The following is a 21,810-nucleotide window of genomic DNA, read 5'->3' on the forward strand; positions in this document are numbered from 1 at the left end:
TTCATGAGAAACTATTTGTTCTGTAAGCCTTCACTTGAAGTACAATCAAATAAAAATAATAATTAAAAAAAAGAACTCAACAGCAAAAAAAAAGTTACTTTTGAAAGAATTCTCTAGATTTCTGCTCTTGTGTGCATCAAAACACTATTCTTTAATTAAGCCCTTCTAAGATTAGGTGAGGAGGCTGGGTGGCGCAAGCAGTTTGTGATCAGCTGCTGTGGTGGTTAAGGTTGTGTGTCAACTTGGCTGGGCCGTGATTCTCACTGGTTTGGCAGTTAGGTAATGATGTAGTTTGGCAGTTATGTAACGATGTAGTCACTTCCATGATGTGATCTGATGTGATCAGCCAATCAGTTGTAAGAGGAGTTTCCTCGGGGGTGTGGCCTGCATCCATTATGTATGGATGTTGTCGTAGGGGGAAAAACATCACAAAGTTGAGTAAAGCAAAAAGATAGTTTTATTCAGTGTATATTCAAAAAGGCAAAAGTGGGAAGCAGACAGCCATGCTGCCAGAGCCATGTCTGTCCAAGTCCAAAGAATATTACAGAATAGGCAAGAATGGGAAAACAGACAAGCATGCTGCCACACAGCCATGTCTGCCTGAGTCCAAAGACCATTACAGAGTCATCAGTATATATTAACATTACAAATAGACAAAACTATTGAAAGCTTAGCCTTTTCACAGATTGGCTAGAAACGGTGATCCTACATTTTGAACTGTCTTTCTTAACAATCATTGGTACAAGTTTCAGTAACAATAGTCAGGAGGGTCTTCAGTGGTCCAACAAATTTCAACTCACTAAATGCTTATAGAAGAAGATAAGAGTAGAAAGTCTTTTGTGTTCTGTTTGATTGGCTTTATGTGAAAGTTTCCTAAAAGATATTATTCCAAGATTATCTTAGCTATTGTCTTTATACCTCAGGGCCCAGTTGATGTGTCCTTTTGAGTCCTTGTGAGCCCAGCTCCAGCTGGGTCACATTCTCTATGCTCAAGGAAAGGGAATAATAACTCCAATATTATTTCCTAAATCAATGTTCTGGCAAAGCTCGCTGGCTTTTGCTTTCTCTGGATCCTGCATCTGGCTTGTCATAATCTGACCTCCAGTTCTTGGGACTAGAGCCAGCAGCCTGCTGTATTACCTGCTGATCTTGGGATTTGTCAGCCTCTGTAGCCTGTGGGCCAGCAGCTTGCCGTCTTACCTGCTGATCTTGATTCTCAGCTTCCACAGCCCTTGAGCCAGCAGCCTGTCATCTGACCTGCCAATCTTGGGTTCGTCAGCCCCTGCAGCTACTTGAGTCAGGAGAACCTCTAGCCTGACACCTTACCCATGGACTTGGGACTTGCCAGCCTCTACAACCAATGAGCCATTTCTTTGAGATAAATATCTCTCTCTTTCTCTCTCTCTCACTCCCTCTATATTATATATGTATGTATGTGTGTGTATATATATACACACACTTAATATGCTTCACTGGTTTTGCTTCTCTAGAGAACACAGTCTAAGACAGTTGCTAACTGAAAGGTTGGTGGTTTGAACCCACCTAGCAGCTTTGTGGAAGAAAGATCTGGTGATCTGCTTCCATAAAGATTACAGCGAAGAAAACCCTATGGAGCAGTTCTGCTCTGAAAACACATTCCATCGCCGTGAGTCAAGGGCCGACTCAATGGCAGCTAACAACAATAATAACAAGATTAGGCACATATTTTTAAAATGTGAGTACTATATACCCAGAACAGTCTATGAATTTCCTATGGATTCACTCTCCTTCAGAGACATTCTATCTGCTACAAGCAGGGGAAAAAAAATCTATCAACTCCAGCAGCCCTTGCTTCTGGCTCTTGCCTCCCCCTTTCTCCTTTTCCTTTCACCACTTTCTCCTCTCCCAGGGAATATATGCTCTTCAGCCATCTCAGAGTCTGTGAGTTTTCTTGAACAGGAAATGAATGCACCTTTTATAAAACATGGCTTGTTTTGTTGTGGTGTGCATTTCCTCCACCAAGGCTGATCAGATCATCATCTTTACAATCAGTTGTTTCATCCTTGGTGATCTCATACTCAGACATATTTATTGAACACCTACTTTATGGTAGGCAGTCTCTAAAGAATAACATGATACCTCTTCTAATGGAGGAGACAGACATGTAACACATACTTAAAAACAGTAGCGTCTCCAATAGAGGTATTCATAGGATGCTATGAGATCACAGAGGAGCCTCTGACTTAGCTTGAGGAGGAAGAAGGGGAGGTAAGGGGAGTAAATTGTTGCTGTTATTAAGTGCTGTTGAGTCAATTTCAACTTATAGAAACCCCATGTGTCTTAGTCATCCAGTGCTGCTACAACAGAAATACCACAAGTGGATGGCTTTAACAAAGAGAAATTTATTTCTTCACAGTAAAGTAGGCTAAAAGTCCAAATTCCGGGCATCAGCTCCAGGGGAAGGCTTTCTCTGTTGGCCTTCTCATCAATGGTCCCCCGGACTAGGAGCTTCTCTGCACAGGGACCCTGGGTCCAAAGGACATGCTCTGCTCCTGGCACTGCTTTCTTGGTGTTATGAGGTCCCTCTGTGTCTCTGCTCACTTCTCTCTTTTATATCTCAAGAGATTGCCTCAAGACACAATTCAGTCTTGTAGATTTGAGTCCTGCCTTACTAACACAACTGCTACCCATCCTCCCTCATTAACATCATAGAGGCAGGATTTACAACATATAGGAAAATCACACAATACCAGGAATCAGGACCCAGCCAAACAGATACACACATTTTTTGGGGGGACATAATTCAATCCATGACACCGTGTGACAGAGTAGAACTGCCCCATAGGGTTTTCTAGGCTGTAATCTTTATGGAGGAGCACTGGTGGTACAGTGGTTAAGTGCTGGGCTGTTAACTGAAAGGACTGCAGTTCAAACCCACTAGACTCTCTATTGGAGAAAGATGTGGCAGTCTGCTTCCGTAAAGATTTATAGCTTTGGAAATCCTATGAGCAGTTCGACTCTGTCCCATAGGGTTGCTATGAGTTGGAATTGACTCAACGGCAACAGGTTTTGGAATCTTTATGGGAACAGATCACCAGGTCTTTCTCCCATAGAGTCACTGGGTAGGTTCCAACTGCCAACCTTTTGGTTAGCAGCCAAGTGCTTAACCAGGAGTAGATTCCCAAAACTCAAACCCGTTGCCATCAAGTTGATCTGTGTTTCAGCCAAAATGACACTTTCTCAAGGATTCCCTGGCCATTTGATCTAAAGGGCCATTCCCCTATCTCATTTATCACGTTTGTTTGTTTCAAAGCAGTTATCACTATCTGCACTATATGAAATTAATTTGTTTAACAATTTGTTATTACATATATTTCACAGTAAATGTAAGCTTCCTGAGAGCAGGATTTCATCTCTCATTGTGTCATTGTGCATAGTACCTTCCCTGGCACATAGGAGATTGGAAGAATGAATGAATGAATGATTAATATTCAGCTGCATCAGTTTATCTCTCAGTCAGGGAGATCATATTTCCTTATTTCCAAGTGTTAAGGGACTCTTGGGACTGACAACTCATCACACTGGTCAGGGTTGCACAGCCAGTTAAAGGCAGAGCCAGAGTACAGTCCCATCGGTTTCTCGATACATCAGGGTTTCTTGATGCTCATGTTCAGATCTCTTCACAGTTCCTTTGTGCTTGTATGAGATGATCCCTGGCTTGTTTAGCTGTGTCATGCGTTTTGAGAGGTACTTAAGGGTTAAGTAAGATGAGATAATATATGGATGCCTCTTTTCTCCTCTACCTGTTTCCTCAATTTTGATTCCTTTATCACATTTCAAAGCTCTCACAGTAGAAGGCAGTAAAATCAAATTAGTCAATTTGGCTTCTTATTAGTGGTTTGTTTTCTAATTGCATTATTGTAGTCGTGTCTTGAGAAACTTCATGAGGGCAATTATTTTGCAGTTTGATTCACCACTATATCTCTAGTGACTGCAATGATTGTGTACTGGTTAGGATAGCCTTAGGGTAAAGTGCAGTAACAAAGAACCCCAAAATCTCAGTGGTTTAACAGCATAAAATTTAGTTATCACTCAAGCTACGTGTCCATCGTGGATTAGCGAAGGGCTCTGCTCATCTTAGTCACACATGTCTGACATTTAGTCACACATTCTTAGTCATCCGTTGTTGTTAGGTGCCGTCAAGTTGGTTCCAACTCATAGTGACCCTATGTACAACAGAATGAAACACTGCCCGGTTCCATGCCATGCCCACAATCATTGTTATGCTTGAGCCCATTGCTGCAGCCACTGTGTCAGTCCATCTCATTGAGGGTCTTCCTCTTTTTCGCTGACCTTGTACTTTACCAAGCATGATGTCCTTCTCCAGGGACTGATCCCTCCCGACAACATGTCCAAAGTATGTAAGACGTAGTCTTGCCATCCTTGCTTCTAAGAAGCATTCCGGTTGTACTTAGACATCTAGTGCTGCTGTAACAGAAATACCACAGGTGGATGGCTTCAACAAACAGAAGTTTATTCTCTCACAGTCTAGTAGGCTCTAAGTCCAAATTCAGGGCATCAGCTCCAGGGGAAGGCTTTCTCTCTCTGTTGGCTCTGGGGGAAGGTCCTTGGCATCAATCTTCCCCTGTCGAGGGGCTTCTCAGGCCCAGGGGCTCCAGGTCCAAGGGATGCGCTCTGCTCCCACTGCTGCTTTCTTGGTGGTATGAGCTCCCCATGTCTCTCTGCTTGCTTCTCTCTTTTATATCTCAAAGAGATTGGCTCAAGACGCAATCCAATCTTGTAGATTGAGGCCTGCCTCATTCACATAACAGCCACTAATCCCATCTCATTGACATCATAGAAACAAGATTTACAACACATAGGGAAATCACATCAGATGACAAAATGGTGGACAATCACACAATACTGGGAGTCCTGGCCTAACCAAATTGATACACATATTTTTGGGGAACACAATTCAATCCATGACACATATCTAACTATCAGAGGCTCCATCTCAGCACGTGCTTGCTTGACCACCATGGCAAGAGGAAATTAACTTGCTAAATTATGTACTGGTTTTTGAGCTTCTCACATTTCACTTCTCACATTTCATTTACCAGAGTCAGAAAAATGGTCATGTCTAATTTAAAAGGGGGCAGGAAAATGAAGTCTTACCATGTATGCATTCCACATGTCGGGAAGAGAAGAGAACAGGAATCTTTGTAATAGCCCTTATACCTACCTGAAATTGTGGACATTTTGAATAGTGCTTACTATATGCCACTCAGCTGCTGTTTTAAGTGCTTAACTTGGAACTTCTTAATCCTCATAAAACCCTGGATAATGTTATTACTTCAATTTTACAGATAAGGAACTTGAGTTAAAGAGTTTAAACAGTTTGCCCAAGGTTATCCACAAGTAAGTGGCAGAACCAGAATTTGAACCCAGATAGTCTGGCTCCAGGGTCAGTGCTCTTAATCTCTAGGTTATACAGCTACATACACAGTGGGTCATTTGTAGGTCATTGAAAAAAAAAAAAGTTTGATTGACTAAATTCCCAGCAGACTTTTAAACTCTGAAAACAGAAGCCCCCATCTTACATTTTGCATGTTTCAGTTTTTGGCTTTGCAATAGGAGCTCAAAAAAAAAAAATCCATGCTGAATTGAACTAAATACATTAGAAACTGGATAATCAGTTGTTGAAAGCTTAGGACTCTCTCATCTCTGAAATTAAAAGCTGATTAAAAAAAAAAAAATCTAAATCAAGACCATGAGATCAAAACTAAGGGATAAGCCCCTGAAGTCATCTTTGAACCAAACAATAATTAGAAAAGAATTTCTGCATTAAGCATTATACACTTTTAAAGAATTACCTATATGTTATCAAATTGACAACAGCAACTCAAAAGGATAGATGAGAGGATTAGGAAGGCAGCAAGTTTGTATTGATGATGGTGAAATAGTTTCGAAAAGGTTGTCGAGAAAAGTGGCACAACTTGAAGAATGTAACCAATGTCACTGAATTGTACATGTAGAAATTATGAAGTGGTGTATGTTTTATTGTATATATTTTCACACACACATACAAAAATAATTTTAAAAAACTAAGGGATAAGGTAAATATGAATTTGTTCACAAAATCTTGGTAAACAAAAAAATTAGGGGTACCCTCTTGCATTTTGAAGTAGTATTTTAGTATAGCTAAGATAAATTAGTACCAGTTACAAATATAAATATGGTGAAGAATAAGGGAAATACATTCATGAGGTGATGTATTATTTTTAGAGATTTTGTTAAAGAAATTAGGGATTTTTTAGGTAAAGTTTTAGTCATTTGAGATAATAACAAAAGAAAGCACCCTCTTCTGTCTCAATATGCTCCTTTCTGCCACCATAAGAGATAAATACTAGGCTGACTAGACCATGAATCTGGCTCAGTATTGCATTACTGAGGTTCTTAGCAGCAATCAAAGGTCATCAGTAGCAAACATCTATGGTACTATATGCCAGCCTTGTGCCAAACACTTTACATGGATTACTTCATTTAATTTTCTTAACTCTGTAAGAAAGGTGATATTATCCCCCTTTTACAGATGAGGAAACTGAGGCAGAAAAAGGGTAAGTATATGCACAAGGTGACATATTCAGAAAGGATCTGAGCTGGGATTCGAACCCAGGTCTTTTGACTTTGAAGCTAGCATTCTTAACCATTATGTACCTCGCAATAATTGACCTCCTACAGAATTTATGCTATTTCTTTAGAAGTTTTTACGTTTTGCAGTAGAAACTATATAGTTACCTCATTATGTAAATTATCTGGCTCCTGAGCATTAGTTGTTAATGAGAGGAGGGGATGACGGTATTAAAGAACACCTTTTTCATTCCCCCATACCACCTCTCTGTATTCAAGATTGTTGTCCTTCAGAGCCAGGACTGGTGTCATTGCTGTTGCTGATGAGGTACAAGGACAGGCTTAGCTAAGATTACACAGGTGAGATGTAGCATCCTTTCACAGGGCTGAGACTTGAGAGCTGTTTTTCTTTTAGTTTTTCTTAGCTGAGGCTCTTGGCCCCGAGGCAATGATTTTTCAAGCCTAACACTGAACTAGTCTAGGAAGTCTTCAATAATATGATGTGGGCACTGCTCAGTTTTCAAAACAGATTGGTAATTCCTTCTGGAATATATAGGTGGATCATTCATGCCAACAATATTCATAGATTCCAATAATAGCTCTACTCAGATTTCCTTAGGGATTGGTACTTTAAAGCCCTGGTTCAGTATAATGGAAAAAAACCACCTGGTGGAGACTGCAATGAGTTTTTTTTTTTTAAGTATTACAGTGGTAAGGATTTGCCAAGTTCTAAATGTAAAAATACCTTCTACTTAAGACTAAGCTTATACACAGTGTGATGTATTTGCTGATATGGTTTAACTGGAGGGAAATCCAACCAAAATATCACCATATGTTTTAGTTTCATAGTGCTGCTATAACAGAAATACCACAAGTGGGTGGTTTTAACAAACTTATTTTCTCACAGTTTAGGGGGCTAGATGTCTAAATTCAGGGTGCCAGCTCTAGGGGAAGGCTTTCTCTTTCTGTTGGTGCTGGGGGAAGGTCCTTGTCTCTTTTCAGCCTCTGTCGCTCAGTTCCTTGGTGATCTTCATGTGGCGTGTATCTTCTATTTGTGCTTTCTTCTCTGTACCTAATCTGCTCTTTTTATACCTCAGAGATGACTGGCTTAAGACACAGTCTATACTGATATGGTCTCATTAACATAACAAAGTCGTATTCCTAAATGGGATTATATCCACTAGTTTAGGGATTGTCTTAGTTATCTAGTGCCGCTATAACAGAAATACCACAGGTGGAGGGCTTCAACAAACAGAAGTTTATTTTCTCACAATCTAGTAGGCTAGAAGTCCAAATTCATGGTCTCAGCTCCAGGGGAAGGTTTTCTCTCTCTGTCGGTTCTGGAAGAAGGTCTTTTTCGCTGACCCTCTACTTTACCAAACATGATGTCCTTCCCCAGGGACAGGTCCCCCTGATAACACGTCCAAAGTACACGAGACGAAGTCTCTCCATCCTCGCTTCTAAGGAGCATTCTGGCTGTATTTCTTCCAAGACAGATTTGTTTGTTCTTCTGGCAGCCTATGGTATATTCCCTTTCTCCTGCTTTATGCTAGAGAGAACCTGGTCAAAAGGATGAGAATTCTTGTGAGTTATTTGAAGAAGAAGGATGGGAATGGAGGCTGGCCCATGTCTGACTTATAGCCGGGACTGGGCAAGGCTGTGCAATGCCCAAAGTGGGCAGCCAATGGCCTCATGCCTGTGTTTGGCTGTCTACTGTGTCATCAGTCTCGATGATTCACTAGAAAGACTCATAGGACTAAGGAAAGCTGTTATGCTCATGGTTATACTGTATTACAGCAAAAGGATAGAAATTAAAATCAGCAAAGGGAAAAGGTGAATGGGGTGAAGTCCATGAAAAACCTGAAGTAAGCTTCCATGTATTCCTTTCCCAGTGGAGTCACATGGGGACACATTTAATTCTCCCAGCAGTGATGTGCAAAGTGTTGCCAACCTGGGAAGCTCATCTGAGCCTTGATGTCCAGGGTGTTTATTGGAGGTATAAGTCACATAGGCATGCAGTGCCTTAGTGGCTGACCTTAGCTACTTAGACTTAGCAAAAACAGGTGTTTGCCATAAATCACATTGTAAGGATAAACTTATCTGACTAAAATGGTACCAAACCTATTGCCGTTGAGTGGATTTTGACTCATAGTGACCCTATAGGGCAGAGTAGAACTGCCCCACAGGGTTTCTAAGGCTGTAAATCTTTATGGAAGCAGACTGCCACATGTTGCTCCCATGGAGCGGCTGGTGGACCTTTTGGTTAGCATCAGAGTGCTTAACCATTGTGCTGTCACCAGAGCTCCTTCAAACTAGTACAGCATGGCTCAAAGCCTCAGGAATACAAAACTACTCTTATCAGGCTGAATATTCCAAGAGCTCAGGAGTTATATCTCTCTGGAACCAGCCTAGGGCCAGCCCTGAAGACAGGCCTTTGTTTGGAAGGTACAGGGTTTGAGCAACCCAGGCCTGCTAAGTTAACCCTTGCCTACACACCTACCTATCCTCGTCCCCTTACAGATTGAAAGAAAGTGTCACCTGGCTCTTGAGCCAGCACGGTTTCCTTTTTCTTTCCTTCACACAAGTATCACGGTTGCTTTAGATTTTTCGCAAGGCCCACATTTTACTGGGAAAATGGCAGTTGGTATATAGCGTGTCCCCAAACAACCAGCTATGTGGGTTATATAGCAAACACCTTCCTCAGAGGCAAAGAAAGTTAGGCCAAATATTAGAAAGAGCTACAACTTATGAACAGTCTTAGAGAGTTTCAACAAAATTGAGAACCTAGAAGGCCATTTGCAAATTAACTCCACTTCCCCAGTTTCAGTTTCTAATAAGAAAGACAATTCAACCTGCCATTTTACATTACTGAGGCAGTACAAGTACAGCACTGGGTCAGTAATAATTTCATGCAATTGAAATAAAATAGATTATCTATAAAATATATATAGTATGATTTAATTGTTATCTAAGAGTTTTCTTGTTAGCAGATCACAAAATGCGTCATGTGTCCTGATTTAGAGTTCTAAAATAATGTTCATTTACGTATTACTCCAGTATTACTTGTGCTATAAGGTGTTTGAATAAAAGCAGTTCTTTCAACTTTCATAAACAGTCCTAAAAACATAAATTAAGTGCTATATGAAACAATGAGTAATCTTATTTCCAACCTAACAGCAAGTATTGGTTTACAAAATAGAATTTCACTCACAATACTTAAAGCTTATTTTAAGATATAAAGTTAGAAATTTTAAACAAATTGGTTCTATGAGACCATTACAATATTCTTTATATCTGTCTGTCTATCTAGCTATCTAATTATCCATTTATCTTTTCATGCTTCAGAGCGAAAAGGAAAATCTGGGTTTTTAATTTCCTAAAAATGCGTCCATTATAAACGTAAAAAAAAAAAAAAAAAAACTTCTTTCAGGTAACACTTATCTAAAATAAAATGCTAGAGGACATTTACCAACAAGGGATTGAGTTCAGCTCTGTCCCTTTTAAGAGCTTTCTCTTCTACCTCTGGCACAGACAGAATATTCTTTGGACTAAGCCTTGTAGCCCTGCTCAGTTCTGACAGCTGAAAAGCTTTCTAGTCTGAAAATTCTTCATCCTCCATGGATATGTAAATTAGCCTGCATGGCTCCTGGGAGGTCCTCTCATGCTTCACAAACATGCTGTAGTGTTTATAAGGAGATGTGGATGTTTTTTTAAAGAAAGTTTTTTTTTGATGCAAATTTAAAAAAAAAGAAACCACCTTCCTTACTTTAACACTTTGCCCTTGTAATTCAAATCCAACTTGAATTAATTGTTTTTATCAAAGTGCTTTCTATATACAATTTTGTAGCCATAGGGTTTGCAACTGGGATTACTGTTGCTTGCTAAATGAACCAATAAGAGAACTGTGCGAGGTGAAAAGTGATAGATCATTCTGACAGTACCACTATTCATAGTTACTCTCTTTTTATCACATCTGTCACCATGCCCCTTTTAGAGACATAGATGAATCCCCTTGGTTGTGTGACAGGCATCAGTGTATCATCTACCACATCCCTTACAGTGATGGAGGCCTTGTAGGTGCATACAAATGGCTTTTTAAATGTTAGGTTCTATAAACATAAACTGTGTTCATGAGTCACGTTAGATGTTGTCTTCATCCCTCCCCCTGCCCCCTAGTCTTTTGGTGACAGATTTTCAGGAAAAAATTACTAGCTAAAAATGGATACATTTATATTTTATGACTATGAGATGACAAAACCACCAGTTGAAATATTAAAAAAAAAAAATCAGCCAAATAACTGCCTTTATTATACCATGTAGATGATGCTTAGAATTAAATATTTAGTACAATCACCTATAATCCCACCATCCAGAAATGACTACAGTTAACCAAACACACAAGAAAAGTTGGTGTATAACATTCTAAACTATTTTCTATGCATTACACACACACACACACAGACAAATGGAATGATATACCACTGTTCTGTAATCTGCTGTTTTCACTTACAGCCCATCACGGACCTCTTTGTATGCCCAATGAAAACAAAAATTTTAAATGAATGCTTTATATGAATGCCACCATAGTGTATTTAAGGAAGGTATATGTTCTTTTTTAAAAAAATAATTTATTTTTGTTGTTCTTGAGAATATACACATCAAAAACATACACTAATACAAGTTTCTGCATGTACAATTCAGTGACATCGATTACATTCTTTAAGTTGCACAACCATTCTCACCCTCTTTTTCCGAATTGTTCCTCCCCCCATTAACATAAACTCACTGATCCCTAAGGTTCCCATCTGTGCTTTCCAGTTGCTGTTATCAATTTGATCCCATATAGATAGATCTTAAAAGAGCATAATGCTCAAGGCAGACATTCTTTACTAGTTAAGCTAAACTATTGTTTGGTTTTAAGAAGATTTCAGGGGATATTTTTGGTTTAAGGTTTAAAGATTATCTCAGGGCATAGTTTCAGATGTTCATCCAGCTTACATGCAGAAAGTCTGGATTTTTTTGGAATTTGAAATTCTGTTCTGCATTTTCTCCCTTTTGATCAGGATTCTTGTATAGAATCTTTGATTAAAATGTTCAGTAATGGTTGCTGGACACCATCTAGTTCTTCTGGTCTCAGTGCAAAGGAGGCAGTTGTTCATGGAGGCAATTAGCCACACATTTCATTTTTTCTTCCTGTTTCTGACTCTCCTTATTCCTCTGTTGCTCCAGCAAATAGAGACCAATTGTTGTAACTTGATGGCCACTTGCAAGCCTTTAAGACCCTAGGCACTATACAACAAACTAGGAGGTAGAACAGAAGCACCAAACATGTTATTAGACCAATTAACTGGGATGTTCCATGAAACCATGACCCTAAACCTCCAAACCAAGAAACAAAAACCCATGGGGTATTTGGTTTTACATAAGCAGCCTCAGGAGATACTCTTTTTCTTTTTCCTTTTGTCATTGTTGTAAATATATCTAACACACAACTTTTAGGAAAGGCCCTCTTCTTATAAGGTCCTGTGGCTGGTGAGTGGCAGAGCCCAGCCTGGAATTCAGGCTTTCAGTGTTTCTCATCACCTCTAAGTAAGGCAAAAACAACATCAACATTAACCCTTTTATCAAATGCTTACTCTATGCCAGGCATTGTACTAGACTATTTAAGATCTTTAAATTAGATCACAGGTATAGAAAAAAGGTAATGTCTAGTTTCACAAATAGTGCACTGATTTCTTCACTTAAAAAAAGAAAATCTATATTCTAAAATTAGTCGTCTCCAGTAAACATTCTTGTTGCCAGAACCCCTGCATAATCTTTGACCAGCCAAGAAGGTGATCTCCCTATTCTAGGTCATTTCTTTCTAAGGTATCTTATTTCAGTTACTCTTTGTTGTTTTCATTGTTAACTGCCATAGAATTGGACCCCAACTCATGGCGAACCCATGCACTACAGAACAAAATGTTGCCCGAGATTGTGCTATCCCCATGATTGGTAAGGTCTCAATTAAATGCTTAGGATTTTTAGATGTTCTCTTAACAACGTATTTCCCTTTATGGCAGATAAGCAGCAATAGCATCTAATTAATTGAGAGTAAAGGCAGAGCATCACCAGAGGCAAATACTTAAAACCATTAATTCAAGAATCAGGAGGGACTCCACTATAGACTTTTTGCAATTACTTAGAATTTGGGTAGAACTTTTTCCTGTTATCATCCAGCTTATCTTTATCTTTTTACAAACAGAAGAATGAAATACTAAATGCTACTAATAAAAATTTTAAAAAATCTAATTCAGAGTAATTAAAGATTGGGAGATGGATTAATGAAAAGCTGTCAGGAGCTACACAAATTCAATTTTTAAAAATTACTTTCAAATACACCCACTCCTCACTTATCTACCTGGTTAGATTCCAGAGACCAAGTTGTTACGAGGAAATCGCTATTATGCAAAAATGGAGGATGACTACATCAGATCACACAGTAGAGGATAACTACATCATTACATAACTGCCAAACCACTGAGAATCATGGCCCAGCCAAGTTGACACATAACCTTAACCATCATAGCCAGTGTTACTCTCTTCTCACACCTCAGCGTTTGTTACTGCCAGATGTATGTTGTTAATGCTCAAAATAGTCAGATAGTAGATTTTTTACTATTGTTGTAAATGTGAAATGTCAGATAACGAAGACAGTCGATAAGTGTGGAGTAGGTATATATACCAAAACCAAACCTGTTGCCGTCGAGTCAATTCTGACTCACAGTGACCCTATAGGAAGGAGTAGAACTGCCCTATAGGATTTCCAAGGCTGTAATCTTTACAGAAGCAGACTGTCACATCTTTCTCCCACGAAGTGGCCGGTACGCTTTAACTGCCAACCTTTTGGTTAGCAGCCAAACACTTAATCACTGTGCTACCAGGGCTCCTTTCAAATATATGTGGTTGTGTTAGGTGCCGTCAAGTTGGTTCCAACTCATAGCGACCCTATGTACAACAGAAGGAAAAACTGCCCAGTCCTGCACCATCCTCACAATTGTTATGTTTGAGCCCATTGTTGCCGCCACTGTTTGTCAATCCATCTTGTCAAGGCTCTTCCTCTTTTTCTCTGACCCTCTACTTTACCAAGCATGATGTCCTTCTCCAGGGACTGATCCCTCCTGATAACATGTCCAAAGTATGTGAGATGAAGTCCTGCCATCCTCACTTCCAAGGAGCACTCTGGCTGTATTTTTTCCAAGACAGACCTGTTTGTTCTTCTGGTGGTTCATGATCTATTCAGTATTCTTCACCAACATCATAATTCAAAGGCATCAACTCTTCTTAGGTCTTCCTTATCCCCCTTTCGCATGCATATGAGGCGATTGAGAATATCATGGCTTGGGTCGGATGCACCTTAGTCCTCGAAGTGGTATCTTTAGTTTTTAACACTTTAAAAAGGTCTTTTGCAGCAGATTTGCCCAAGGCAATGTGTTGTTTATTCAGATATATAGAGTAATTTAAACAAGTCTAATGAAACATAGCCCAGTGGAGGTCCTCAGAAGATGTTTTAATTCATAATTATATTTTGTAGTTTGTAAAGGAATTCTTTTTTGCCTGAAAGATCTTCAGAAATGCCTTAAGTTATTTCAAATCTTTTTGTTCTCTGCAATTTTTAAATAACTTTTTTCTTATTATAAAAGCAATATATGTTCATTGTAAAAAGATTTAAAATTACTTGTAGAAACTTACAAGAAAATAAAAGCACCAGTGATTCCACCACTCAGAGACAGCCAACATGAGCAAGATATAGAAATACTTCCAGGCTTTTTAATTTGCAAATGCATGGGTGTAAAATTAGAATCATATTATACTTAACAAAGTTTTTTTTGTTTGTTTTTTAACATAACTCTGTATTATTAATATTTTCTCTTGGCTTTGTCAAGAAAATTGTAACTTTGAAATATGCAAAACACCTAGTGGCACCAGGGAAGAAAAGAACTGCGATCTGCTTCTGAAAGGTCACAGCCTTGAAAACCCTATGGAGCAGTTCTACTCTGCACACATGAGGTCACCTTGAGTAGGAATGAGATCCACAGCAACTAACAACAACTTCTTTTTAGTCAAGAAAAGAAAAATGGTGCACTTTGGAGAGGAGAGAAGACAGACAACTATTTAGAAGAAGAAACTTCTAATAGTTCAAACCTAGATATTTTATTCACAGAATCTCTGTAGAATATTCTTTACAAATGGACATGGTCTACTACATGGAAAAATCCTAGTTTAAACCCAATTAATTATAAAAAAAAAATCTATTTGCACAATAGAAGTGGACAGGAATAGATTTTAGCAAACAAAAACACTATTACTATTTATTTAGCAATCCTACAGTGTAGATAGTTTACTGAGTTCTGTTGCTGAGCACATTTCTAGTAAGGACTCAAAAACAAATAGAGGCGGGATTGAGAAACTTACCAGTAAGAAGGGGAAAGGTGCCCCAGTTGAGAAAACAAAAAGAAAGAAGGTACTTGAAACTCACCCTAAGCTTTGGGGGATTTATTATGCTAGCTTAGGTAAACAGTTATATTTGTCCTCAATCAGCTCAATTAAAGTTTTTTTTTTTTCCCCCAGATTGATGATTACCCAGAATTTTTGAGTGGACCAGACAGAGAAATCAACCAACACATTCGTATCATCTATTCTTCAACTTCTTTGAAAAAAGAGTGTGAAAAATCAAAAGGTGTCAAGAAATTCCTATTACCATTTCAGCCTGCCAATGCAAAAAGTAAAAAAGGTATGTAATATATTTTCTTAAAATGACACCAAAAAAAGATAATGTTTCTTATAAGATTTAAAAACAAAATAATATTAAGGATGACCTAATCAATCTATTGTCAGCAGTAGAGTGCCTAACACATAGTTTGGCACGAATATGTGTATGTGGAACGGAAGGAAAGAAAGGAAGTGTATACGCTAAATGCTGATTTAAAAAAAAAAAATTAGTTATAATCTGGATTCCATTTGGTCAGTTCTCATCTGATTTAATAATCTTGTTATAAATCACAGATTTCAAAGAAAAACCTAGAGAAGAAAAGCAAGTGGGTAACTAGAAGGATTGTGAACCTGGCATTAGGAGTTAACCCTTGATATTCATCTCTGTGAGTCTTGTTCTCCTACCCCCTCCCCGCCAGTGAGGGAAACCATAAGGTCCTGCCCTGATAATTATCCAAAAATATATATCGAGAATCTATCTGCCCCTAAGAACTATGTACACATCTAGATAAAGGGATGAAAGATCACCTTTAGATCTTGTCCTTAGGGAGCTCAGTGTCTGAGGCAGGCAATTTTCCTCCTCTAGCAAATCCACAGTGGTCCAGGGGAGTGAAGAGGAAGATGATGATCGGGGCTCCTGGCACTCGCCCGGCTCAACCAGTAACCCTGCTTTTATATTTCACATTTTGAGCTTCACTTAAGCTTTTCCTATAAAAAAGTTTTAAAAATTCAAGGACAGATGGATAAAAATAGAATATATAGTTCAGGATTAAACTGTTTATTTTCATGGTCTTTATAGATATATAAGGAGGCTGGGTGGTACAAACGGTTTGTGCTCAACTTCTAACCTAAAGGTTGGTGGTTCCAACCTACTCAGTGGTGCTGTGGAAGAAAGGCCTGGTGATCTGCTTACATAAAGATTACAGCCAAGAAAACCCTGTGAAGTAACTCTACTCTGTAACACATGGGGTTGCCATGAGTCAGAATCGATTCAATGGTAACGGATTTTTTTGTTTCATATATATTAAGGAGCCCTTTAAGGTATTGATCCCTGTAGTTGGGTGCTGGTGAAAAGCAGAGAAAAGAGCATGGACTTTGGCTTCAGCTAAGCCCAGGTGTGAATCCTGGCTCTCACATTTTCTGGTTGTGTAACCTTTCGCAAGTCGCTTAACCTATGTGAGCCTTAGCTTTCTCATCTCTATTACTAGCTTCCCAGTGTTGTAGTAAATAAAATAATGTGGGTGGGGTTGGGCACACAGCTGGAAACCAGTCAGCCATTACGATTGCGTCCTTAGCATAGAAGGACAAGGAAAGAATGAAGGTCTAAGGTGGCTCATGGATAGGCCCTTCTACCTCTGGCACCCAGCTAGTGTAACTAGACCAGCCGCCCATACCAGCCCATCCACTCTCCACTAGACTTCACTTCAAGGCAGATTCAGAGCCTCTTGATTGAATAAGCATGAAATGTGGGAAAATTGTACAGTGTTTGTATACTCTTATGGATGGGTACCTTTCCACACTGACGCTAGGGCACAGCAACTGTTTGTAGAAGGTCTTGTAATTAGCAGGCTTATAAAATCTCTAGTTGCTCACCAGGTCTCTTGCCACACTAATTAGGATATCTAATGGGTGATGGTTGCCTTAAATGCATATTTATTTTTGTCCACAAGCATAATTATCCATGTTTTTTTTCCCAACATGTGTAAGAAGATGAAAACACATTAAAGAAGCCAGTTACACATAAAAATTTTATGAAATTTAAATGCCTAGAAACTTTGCAAATGGTGTAAAAGCGGTGAAGAGTTAAAAAACCAAACATACTTGGTGTCCATGTGCATGGCTATCCATAGAATTACCCTCCCTACTACCCTCTCACCTGTTCTTTTACTTCCACCCCTGAAAGTACCATTTGACATTTGTGTGGGGATTTTGAAACGAGAAAAGAGAAAGAAAAAAAAACAAGAAGCCACAGCACATATTATAGGATCAAAGAAATGTTCTCCCTTCCTGCGTGTCAACAGTGATATGCCCTGTTTTCAATTTTCCTCCAAGCAGCTTGTTCCCGGGTTAGGTGTTCCTGTAGATCCAGGTTCACCTCATGGACAGTCTATAATATGAGGCCCTGAAGCAAGAGATAGACTCATACTTATCTGACTATCTCTTTGACAAGTCATTTACTAAAACCTTAATTTTACTAATGATGATGTCATGCCCAGGAAAGCAGCACACATTAACTACTGAGCATTTAAATAAAGGTAATTGTTAGGACTCACTCCAAACCTCTTGGGTGAAAGCCTAGGGAATATTTATGTTATGCGGTGAAGGTGCTCTCACTCTAATCAACTGGGATCAGCGTGAACAAAGACAGCTCAAAATTGTAAATCATTTATGGTAAAGATCTTTAAAGTTGAAATCATCACACTTTTAACAGAATTCTTAATTAGGTCAAACTTTTTTGGAGATGTAGAGGAAAAGGCTTTTCTCAGTGGTGTAGATACGGCCTTTTGTGGGCCACAGTTAGGATCTTGAATTGTACTTCTTATATTTAGATAAAGGATGGTTATTACACTCTAAATGAACAATTCTGACAGGAGCAGAGTGACAGTGGTGAACTATATTAGCGCTAAACTCTTGAATGGATTGAGTTATTAGACCCTTTATTTCAGGTACATTTTATAGTTGTGCCATCCAGTAGAACTTTCTGCAATGATGTAAATGTTCTGTCAGTACTAATACAGTAGCCATCAGCTACCTGTTGCTATTGAACATTCGAAATGTGGCTAGTGCTACTGAGAAGCTGAATTTTAATTTTAATTAAATTTAAGTAACTATAGGTGGCTAGTGACTATCAGTTGGTCACTGCAGCTCTAGAATCATAAGAGACCTTAAAGGCTTTAGTGGTGTATTTTGAAACAGTGGCATGAAGTAAAATAGACTAATCCTCAAATAAGAGTGAAACATGATAATTTAATGAAATGTAAACTAAACCAAGGTTTTTTACATGTGTATGTACATATGTATATATGTGTGTATATATTATGTGTATATATATATGTATGTATATGTATATATATATCCTAAAACCTATCCAAATCTACTGTTGGGTCAAACTAGAATAGTAAGGTGCACTCCAAAGCGCACCGATTAGTCTCTCAGGTTTAGTGGATATTTGTCACATATGGAAGCTTCAGATATAATCTCTTGCAGTTGGGAAAGCAGATGTATTGTTTTCATAGAGTCCCTCCTAGAAATGTTCCTCAGCTGGCCAGCGCTACTGAACATGCCATCAGATTTGCATTGTGGTAAATGGCCGGAGGACTTCACATCTCAGCCACTGAGAAGAGTGTAAACTGCGCAGGAGAGAATACAGTAGTGGATAACTCTGTATTCAGGCTGTCTTGTCATTATTGCTTATACCTGCCAGACTCTGGTCATTTGGCATCCAGACGAGCAGACATACCACCAAGTGTAGAAAGAGAGATCTAACTATACTACACTTCTGAGTAAAGAACACAGATGATCCTAAGACTCTCCACACCATTGTTACAAATTAAAATTTAAAGCTAATATGAAAAGAGGCAGGGACATTGATACTAAAGTTGTTTTGTCACAATCTTTTAATGACTTCACACAAAGAAGGGAAAGTTCAAGTTAGATTAGTGAACTTGGATGAAATCCATTTAAGAGACAACTTCAACATAGGTACAGGTTGATTGGTAATACCAACTTTCTAATAGATAAGTCTCAGTGATCTCTACCACTAAAAGTGCTAAAATGTTCCATTTAATTCCAGTAATAATCAAAGGCATTATTTGCACCACATTTAGTACCAACATTTGTGAAATGCCTACTCCTAGAAGAGTCCATGATGATTGGAGTCTTAAGCACTTACATAAGGGTTCTTAGCTTGTAAGTAGAAAACACTGATTCTGGCAGTTTATTGTAAGGAGTTTGGAGTCTTTCCGGGGAACCACTGAGGGAACAGAAGAGCCAAATAGTGGAAAGCCAGAAACCTAGGAACCTGTTCTGAGGTCTGAGCAGCCTGTGGGAGACCTTCCCCTAGGGTTCTGCTATTGATGTTTCTCAGCTCCTAAGGTTCCCAGCTGTGTCTCTTAGCTCCAAATGTCAAAAAGTCCAAGGGAAGACAGTGATGGGCCCAGCTTGGGTCAGAAGCCCACCCCTAAACCAGCAGCTATGGCTTGCGCAGGGGTAGATCCACGTTTTTGGGGGCCTGAAGCTCATACAATTTGGAGAGCCTTCTTTTAAAAAAGGAATTAACATGTTCACCAATGTTCACTGCAGCACTATTTACAATAGCCAAAAGATGGAAACAACCTAAATATCCATCAACAGATGAATTGATAAACAAAATGTGGTACATACATACAATGGAATATTACCATCCATAACAAGAAATGAAGTCCTGATATAAGCTACACATGGATGAACCATGAAAATGTCATGCTGAGTGAAATAAGTCAGTTACAAAACGACAAATATTGTATGATTCCACTCACATGAAATATCTAGAATAGGCAAGTGTATGCCTGTTGCCGTCGAGTCGATTTCAACTCATAGTGACCCTACAGGACAGAGTAGAACTGCCCCATAGGATTTCCAGGGAGTGGCTGGTGGATTCGAACTGGCAACCTCTTGGTTAGCAGCTATATCACTTAACCACTGCACCACCAGGGCTCCAGGAGAGTGTATAGAGATCAAAGATAATTAGTGGTTACTAGGGGCTGGTGGGAGGGAGAGGTAAAGGAGAGTCATTGCATACGGGACACGGAGCTTCTGTTAAGGGTGATAGAAAATTTTGGAAATGGATAATGATGATGGTTGCACAACATGATAGGCACAAAGTCACTAAAATGTACATGTGAAGAATGTTGAAATGGCAATTTTTTTTTTTTAACGTACATACTTACCATGATTTAAAAAAGAAAATACCAAATACAAAATGCCAGCAGCACTCCAGAGTAACCTGGACAGAAGAAATCACAAATACAGTCCCTATTGCTACTCCCAAAAGGGGAAGTGAGACAGAAGGAAAACTGAAGTGAGAAAAGCCCATGGTCTTAAATGATTGTGGTTAAAATGTATTTCCTTTGCATGTTTTACAAAAGCATTTGACCATGTGAACATTTTGTTAGCTTAAGCTTCAGTGCTCCTCACTTGCATGGTTCCCTTTCAAAGTCCAGTTTATCACTCAGACTTGGAAGTTTTTGTGATGATTTATGAACAGTCATCCAATCGGTACATGTGACTATGTCTTTTTCACAAACTCAGTCAAATTATTTAATGACCAAGTAACTTTTTAAATCTTTGTTTTTTTAGTCAAGGAGAAGAATAATGGCCCTGTGTTTTGGAGGCTTACAGAGCCTAGAAGTCTGAATAAATCATCTTTCAGGTGAGGTTATTGCTTGCTGACCAGCTCATTTTACATTTCAGTTTGCTTTTCTTATGACTTTTTCTCTGCTAATGGCTTTGAACTGAGTTCTCATATATGTAATAATAAAGAAGATATTTTGATTTCCACAGAGGAAATTTCTCCTAAATTCAAATCCAGTTAGTTAGATAATAAAGTATAATTTTTCTCATTTCAACCGAATATAATCAATATAAACAAATAATTGATTAAAATTAAATTTAAAAAAATTTATTAAGCTCTGGTTCTGTGTAGGGCACTATATTAGGTCCTATAATGGATACAAAGATGAGAGTTTCTATTCTTCAGTAGCTGGTTCTAAACAGGACATATGGCATTTGCATAAATAAAGATACTACAGAGTATACACACTAAGTGTCATAAATGAGTTTGAGCAAATTGTTAAAAGATTTAAAGAGAAGAAGGACCATATTCAGTGTGTGGGGGCAAGTTAAGATGCTGGATGACAGTTGGTAAAGGAATAATGGGTTTTACACGTGGAGATGGGGATATTTTAGTTGGTGGGAATAGCAGAAGCTAAGATAGAGGCAGGAAATGGAACATGTATTAGGAAAAGTAAGCAGTCCAGTGTAGTTTAAAAATAGAACATGAATACCAGATATAAGGTTAGAAAGTGAAACTGGGCCCACACTTTAGAGGGTTTTAAAAGTCCAGATGACTTTTATGACTTCTCATACTCATAAAGTATGAGAAGCTATTGAAAGTTTTGAGAGGAGAATATGATTAAAACCACTATTGCAGAAAAATAATCTGACAGGTGTGCTTACAATGGATTGAAGTGGGGGAGAGACCAAAGACTGGTGGGAAGTAGTGAGAAGCTGAATTGGGGTAGTGATAGTAGAAAGGATGAGAAGAGGATAATGGAAGAGGCATCTCAGAGGCAGAATCTATAAGACTGGCAATTGATTGAAAATGGGGGAGATGGACAGAGAACCCACTGTGGTTTCAAGCTGGGGTGGCTGAATGGTGATGTTCTTCAAAGAAATAAGAATGTCAGG

At 38.8% G+C, this 21,810-nt stretch overlaps 1 protein-coding gene across 1 annotated transcript in view; it reads left to right on the forward strand.

The window, feature by feature from the left end:
• CUNH12orf56 (chromosome unknown C12orf56 homolog) overlaps positions 1–21,810 on the forward strand; it is a 105,566-nt gene that overhangs the window by 16,022 nt on the left and 67,734 nt on the right. The window contains exons 3-4 of the mRNA XM_012557003.2: positions 15,223–15,385; positions 20,701–20,773. Of these exons, the coding sequence (XP_012412457.2) occupies positions 15,223–15,385; positions 20,701–20,773 (236 nt within the window). The remainder of the gene's footprint in view (positions 1–15,222; positions 15,386–20,700; positions 20,774–21,810) is intronic.

Source organism: Trichechus manatus, unplaced genomic scaffold (genome assembly GCF_000243295.1).
Source record: "Trichechus manatus latirostris isolate Lorelei unplaced genomic scaffold, TriManLat1.0 scaffold00086, whole genome shotgun sequence".
Taxonomy (NCBI): domain Eukaryota; kingdom Metazoa; phylum Chordata; class Mammalia; order Sirenia; family Trichechidae; genus Trichechus; species Trichechus manatus.